At 63.3% G+C, this 6497-nt stretch overlaps 1 protein-coding gene across 1 annotated transcript; it reads left to right on the top strand.

Moving 5' to 3' along the window:
* Positions 1-3628: 3628 nt before the first annotated feature.
* Positions 3629-5975, top strand: CDKN1C (cyclin dependent kinase inhibitor 1C). Its single transcript, XM_081063746.1, has 4 exons — positions 3629-3765; positions 3946-4565; positions 5063-5197; positions 5288-5975. Exons 1-3 carry the CDS (start codon positions 3650-3652, stop codon positions 5194-5196), a joined length of 870 nt encoding a protein of 289 aa, XP_080919872.1. The 5' UTR covers positions 3629-3649; the 3' UTR covers position 5197; positions 5288-5975.
* The last annotated feature ends 522 nt before the right edge of the window (positions 5976-6497 follow it).

Below are 6497 nucleotides of genomic sequence, written 5' to 3'. Positions count from 1 at the left end.
AGAACTAAGCCCCACGAAAGCTGGGTGCGAGTTAACGGAGTTCTTTAACCTTCCTATTCCTCCGTTTCCCCATCTGGAAAACGCCCGTGTCACTCACACGTGGGAGTAAGTGGTGTCTGTAGCCGACAATCCCGAAATTCTAGCGGATTAAGACGCAATAAAAGTTTGTTTCTCATTTCCATCACAGCCAGGTGGTGTGCAGAGGGCACTGGTGGCTGTGCTCTGCATGGTCCTTCAGAGCTTCTGCTACCTAGAGGCGCTGCTGTCCCCAGGGGTCCCTCCCTGGACCCCCAGCAGAGGCGGAGGGGGGAGGCCTGGTTGGTTTTAAAGGCCGGCCTGGAAGTGGTGCAGAGACTTCTGCTCACGTTTTGTGGCCCCAGTTGGTGGCATGGCCCCACCCACTGCAAAAGGGCCGGGAATTGGGCCTTGTGCTCAGAAGACAAGGAGGCAGCTTGGTGAATGCAGAGTTTGCTCCCTTGGATGGTGTCAATATTATGAGATATACATGCAAGATGACAGAGGGGGCTAGGTGCTTATGACACCCCCACAAACGGACTCCCCCACTTCCAGACATACAGGATGGAAGCCCAGGGGCCTATCCTTGCTGGTCCTAGGGGCCAGCACCCCTCCGCGGTTCTGCTGTTTGCAGCAACACAGAGTACAAACATTGTTCCTTTTGTTTCCTTTCTTTCTTCGTATATATTTTTAACTACAAAAGTAGGGCTTGGTTGTATCCAGACATATGTTTGCTTGCTTCAGGCCCCTAGGAGTGGTGAACTGGGCCTCCCAGGCCCCAGCCCCTGGCTGTCCTCCCCCAGCTCTGTCCCTGGCTGGAGGGGTGGGACCCAGGTCCACTCCTGGGGACCAGCAAGTTTAGTAAGTCGGTGGTTACCATCCTTGATCAAATTCATGGTCACAGACTCAGAGGTCACCTCCCTGTCCTAATGAGACTTAGAGAAGAGGTGGCGCCATGGCCCCTGGAGAAATAAAAGTAGGAAGCCAGGTAACTGGAGGAGGAGAGTCGGATCTGAACCCTGCTCCTTCCCAGGTGTGTGGCCCTTACAGTTCCTTTCCCTGTAAAACAGGTGAGGTCCAGCAACTGCCACACTGTGTGACATGAGGCATATAGGACATGCCACTCGCAATCCTTGGAGACAGGACTCAGTGTCACATGCTGCTGGGTTTGTCACTGTTGGGGGGGTAAGGGGGCTGGGTTTCACCTGCCTGAACTAGCTGGCATGGAGGTGTTTGAGTGAACACCACAGGCAGTGGGGATGGTTCTCCCCAGCCCATCCCCAGATAGGAGGTTTGGTGCAGGGTCAGCTTTTGCTCATTTATTAAGCACACAGTAGGTCCCCTGCCCTTAGGTAGCCCAGGGCAGGCAGATGCTCATACCACAGAGCAATCCCTGCCAGGAAGGAGGGCACAGGCTCCCCTGGGTGTCCAGAGCAGGGCTGGGAGTGGGATGGCTTCCCTTCTCGTGGAGGGGACATGGCCTGGAGCCCGAGTCTGGGCTGGGGAAGGTCCAGGGCATCCTGATCTCTGGGGAGATGCTGGAGTTCATGTGGTTCCAAGTTTTGTGGTCGCTGCTGTGGCCCTGTGCACACAGGGAAGGCTGGTAGGGCCGTGGCACCAGGGCCAGGAAGGTCCTGCCTCCTTCTAACCCCAGGCCAGGTGATATCAGCTCTGCCCAAGAGGTCCATGGGCCTGGGGAGCCTTGTCAGTGTCTCTATTTTCCTGAAGACACAGGATTGCAGTATCTGTATGTGTCGTGGGAAATTAGAATAGTGCACAGAAAATAAAGGAATCAACATCCCCAAAATTGCCTTGGGTTCTGCTATCAAGAGCCCAAAGTGGCACCCCACCTGTCCCTCACCTGGGTTGGTACCCTCTCCTGTTCGCCATCTCTCTGCGAACCTTGCCTCCCCCATCCTCATCCAGGACATATTTGCATGTTATCAGTGTACTATCTACCCCCAGGGGTCCTGCAAACCCACCTGACCTTCCAGAGAGGCAGGTTGGTTGGGGTTGGGTTCGCCTTACTTCTCTCCTGGCTGGGCTCACGGGCTCACCTGGGGTCCAGAGCTCAGGGCTCTGCCAGATCCTCAGCTCCCAGCCCAACGGGCCGGGCCAAAGGGAAAGCAGCAGGAAGTCATGGTGTCCTGTGGCCTGTCCTGGCTGGGATGGCCACTGGAGAGGACAAGGGGTTGTACCAAGGAACGCTATGTGGGGCAGAACGGGCACAGGCCCTGGCGGGTCCTCCCCTTTCTGGGCTGGCCTCCCCATCTCTGACACTGTGGTAGGGACTTCTGGTTTGCATGCCCTGGCATTCTTAGGGGTGTCCTTCCCCCAACACCAACAGTATATATGGGGCACAAGTGAGGGAGTGCTAGCCTTCCAGTATGGTGGAGGAGAGGTACGTTTCCTACAGTAGCAAGAGCAGGGCTGCCTAGGCTGCTGCTCCTCCCCTTGGTGGTGGTGGGTGCTCCCCATGGGACAAGGGACAAGGCTGGCCCAGAGGATCAGCAAACCCAGTCACGGTCCTAGGCTGGGTGGGGCCAGACTCACCCCAACGGAGAAGGCTCCAGGTCCCTGTCCGATACCCCAGGCAGCCTGGGCAGTCAGACCCGCTGCCTGGTGTGGCCCTACTCAGCCTGGAGTGGCCTGGCCCAAGTCTGAGGGCTGCTGGACACCCGGTGGGTAACATGATGCACACCGGCCAGGATGGGCTCAGCCTGTTTCCCAGCCGCTGGGCAGGGACGGGAGGGCCCCAAGAGCTTCAGGCTTCAGACCGGGGCTCCAACGGGAACTGAGGGGCCAGCTCTCCCGGACGGAGCCTGCCACTTCACGGCCGCCCGGGGGAAACACTGGAGCTGACCCTCCCGCTCCCTCCCCCCTTCCGCTCGAGGGCCTTAGGGCCAGCAGGTGTGTTAGGGCTCCAGGTGCGCCGAACCCTATCAGGACACTAGCCCTGGGAGCAGCAGGCCGCGCGGGGGCAGCCGAAGACCCCGTCTCGCTCCAGCCAGGGAAGAACTAGCTGAGGCGGGTTAAAGCCCCGTCAGCTGGCGCGGGAGGCCCAATGGCGAGCGCTGGCGGCGGGCTGGGCGCCCTCGAGGGGCAAGTCGGTCCTGGCCGGACGCCGGGCCCCGCCGGAGGCTGTCGCCCGCAGCACCAGGGAGGGCGCGCCGGCCGAGGGGGGGCACCCGCGCCGCCACCGCCGCGCAGCCCCCGCCTGCAGACAAAGGAGCCGGCCGGGGGCGGGAGCGGGTGGGGGGGAAGTGGGGCGAGGGGGCGGGGCACAACGGTGTCACGTTACCGCCCGCAGCGCCCTTTAACTCTGGCCCCGCCCCGCTCGGTGCCGCCCGCGCCCCGCCAATCGGCCCGCTTGCCCCGCCCCGCCCTCGGGTGGGTGTGTGCTCGCGGCCAATGGGAGGCGCGCGGGGGCCGGGCCGCTGGCGGGGCGGGGGCAGTGCGCGGCTGCCAATCCCGGCCGTGTTGTTGAAACTGAAAATACTACTTATGCTAATCGCGGCGGGGCCCGCGAACCGGGGGTGGGGGGAGTGAAGGGGGGTGGGGGGTGGGACCCTCGCGTATAAAGGGGCGCGCGAGGGCTGGGCGTTCCACAGGCCAAGTGCTCTGCGCTCGGTGGATGCCAGCCAGGCTAGAGCCAACCGAGCGAGCGAGGACAGGCACCGAGGGGGCGCGGCCGCCGGCCGGACGACACAGCGAGCGAGACGCAAGAGCCGTCCACCGCTCGACAGCCAGGTAGCTGCTGCGCCCAGCCTCCCGCCTTGTCCCTTTGCAAATGCAGACTCCGACTGCGCGGGGTTTCACTTGCGCCGGGCCACCGCCCTCCCCTGTCCTGTCCTGTCCTCCCCTCTCCTCTCTTGTCCCGCGTCCCGGGCACGCGCGCCCCTTGGCCACGTCCGACGTGTGTCTCTGCAGCGCATCGGCAATGGAGCGCCTGGTCTCCCGCCGCACCTTTCCTCCGTTAGTGCGCTCCAGCGCCTGCCGCAGCCTCTTCGGGCCGGTGGACCACGAGGAGCTGAGCCGCGAGCTGCAGATGCGCCTCGCGGAGCTGACCGCCGAGGACCAGCGCCGCTGGGACTACAACTTCCAGCAGGATATGCCGCTGCCGGGCCCCGGGCGCCTGCAGTGGACCGAGGTGGACAGCGAATCGGTGCCCGCCTTCTACCGCGAGACGGTGCAGGTGGGGCGCTGCCGCCTGCTCCTGGCGCCTCGGCCCCGCCCGGACGGCGCGGGCGCTAGCCCGCCCCCCGGGCCGCCGGCCGAGGAGCCCCTCGACGGCCTGGGGGAGGCGCCGGCGTCGCCGTCCAGTGGCTCGGCCGCGGCTCCCGCCCCGGCCCCAGCCGCGGCGCCGCCGGAGAGCGCTGAGCAGGAGGCGGGCCCGCCTCCGCGCAACCAAGAGCCCCTCGCTGAGCCACCGCACTCAGGGGTCTCTGGGCGCCCCGCGCCGGGCACCGCCGCCACCAGCGCCGCCGCTGCCACCAGCGCCGCCGCCGGGGGCGCCGCGATCAAGAAGCTGCCCGGGCCTCTCATCTCCGGTGAGTCCCGCGCGGCCCCGCCCCGGCCCGGCCCTGCTTTGTCCGGCTGGCTGGGCTCCCCGGCCCTCGGGGGCCTCACTTGGTCCCCGCCTCCTCCCGTGGCATTAAAGGGCCCGCAGCGCCCAGGGCGCGGCTGCGCCCGCACCCGCTCCCCGCCCTGTTGCGCTTGCCAGCCTCGGGCTGGCGCGGGAGGGACGGGAGGGCGCGCGCTGGCCCCCTCCGAGAGCGGTCCTCGCCTGGGCCACTGGAGCCCCTCCCCCGGCGCGTCCCGGTGAGGCCATCGCGGCGCGGAGGGGGTTAAGTGCGCGGCAGCCCCGGGGGGCTTGGCCGCGGGACAAGGGGAAATGCTTACACAGCACATTGCGCGGCGACGTAAACAAAGCTGACCCGCCGCGGACCTTGGCGCGGGCGGGGACGGCGCCCCCACCGCGGCCAGGTCCCTCTTGGGTTCCCCGGCCCGCGCAGCCCTGAGCAGCTGCGCGCGCTGTCGCCCGCAGATTTCTTTGCCAAGCGCAAGAGACCCGCGCCCGAGGCCAAGTCGTCCAACGAAGTCCCCGCGGGGTGCACCGCGCCTGGCGGCGCTCCAGCTGTCGGCTCCGCGGAGCAAACCCCGCGCAAGCGGCTGCGATGAGGTGAGTGCGGTGGCGGGGGCCCGCGGGGGGGGGCGCCCCACGGGGTCCTCTCCGTCACTGTCTCCTACTCACTGCACCTCTCTCCCGCAGCCTCGCGCCCAAAGAGCCCTGAGGGAGCCCGCTGGGCAGCGGACAGGAGAGGAGCGCTGGGCCTCGGCTGGGACCGTCCATGTAGCAGCAACCCGCGGCAGCTGCCACGGAGCAGCGTTCGGTTTTGTGTTTAAAAGTTTGAAAACTGTGCAATGTATTAATAACGTCTTTTATATCTAAATGTATTCTGCACGAAGAGTACACTGGTCCCAAGGTGTAAAGCTTTAAGAGTCATTTATATAAAATGTTTAATCTCTGCTGAAACTCAGTGCAAAAAAATGAAAAAAGAAAAAAAAAAAGGAAAAAAGAAAAAAACATGTATATTTGTACAAAAAGTTTAAAAAGTTATACTAACTTATATTTTCTATTTATGTCGAGGCGTGGGCCGCTCTGCCACGCGATAGCTCGGTTATTGGTTATGCCAAAGGCACGTCACCCGCATCTGGTTATCCACAAATGTAAATTTATTTTTATAGCGGACTCTGGGGGGGATCGCCCACCAGCCGCAGCTGCCGTCCCAGCCCATCTAGCTTGCAGTCTCTTCGCGCTTTCGCTGTCTCTTTTATTATTATGATTATTTTAAACTTGAAGACAAATCTGTTAAAATGGTTCCTGAGCCGTCTGCACCACTGCCCCGGCCCCTCGTCCGCCGGGTTCTAAATAAAGAGGCCGAAAAATGCTGCAACTCAGCTTTGTGTGCTTGTACTGACTCCAGCTTTCCCCCCCAGCACCCCGAAAGTTAGGGAGATAGTATGGGACACAAGGGGCAACCCCAAACAGGGGGGCTTTGTCTTTGCAAAGCTGGCCCACACCCACCTGCTGCGGCCCCTATTGTAGGGATGAGCGGCCCCGCCCTGGATCTGCATTTGTCACACACACACACCCTCGCCCATGTCCAACACAAACACCCACACCCCAGGGATGAGCCAACATGGGGCTCAGGTGGACCCCTGCAGTGGGTCGGCCGACACCAACCAACGGCCGCCCCCCACTTGACTGAAGTGCACTGGAGACTTGCACAAAATGGACCCTAAATGCTCCAGAGTCTGCGGCCTCCCTGGGCTGGTGCCCCCCGAGTTGGGGCCTAGGACCCCTGATGTGTTCATGGCTTTCTCGAGCCGCACTGGGGGAGGGGCAGCCTGAAGGCCTGCGGGGGGGGGGGGGGGGGGGAAGGGGAGGGGGGGAAGGGAGGGGGGAGAACAGGGAAGCG

Source organism: Rhinolophus hipposideros (assembly GCF_964194185.1).
Source record: "Rhinolophus hipposideros genome assembly, chromosome: 10".
In the NCBI taxonomy this organism is placed as follows: Eukaryota; Metazoa; Chordata; class Mammalia; order Chiroptera; family Rhinolophidae; genus Rhinolophus; species Rhinolophus hipposideros.
This window is presented reverse-complemented; position numbering and strand designations above follow the sequence as displayed.

Excerpts from the sequence above, each read along its gene's own strand:
- CDKN1C (XM_081063746.1), top strand. The coding sequence starts at position 3,650 with ATGCCAGCCAGGCTAGAGCCAACCGAGCGAGCGAGGACAGGCACCGAG. Across the intron at positions 3,766-3,945 it reads GTCCACCGCTCGACAGCCAG|CGCATCGGCAATGGAGCGCC; the intron begins GTAGCTGCTGCG and ends GTGTCTCTGCAG. Across the intron at positions 4,566-5,062 it reads GCCCGGGCCTCTCATCTCCG|ATTTCTTTGCCAAGCGCAAG; the intron begins GTGAGTCCCGCG and ends TGTCGCCCGCAG.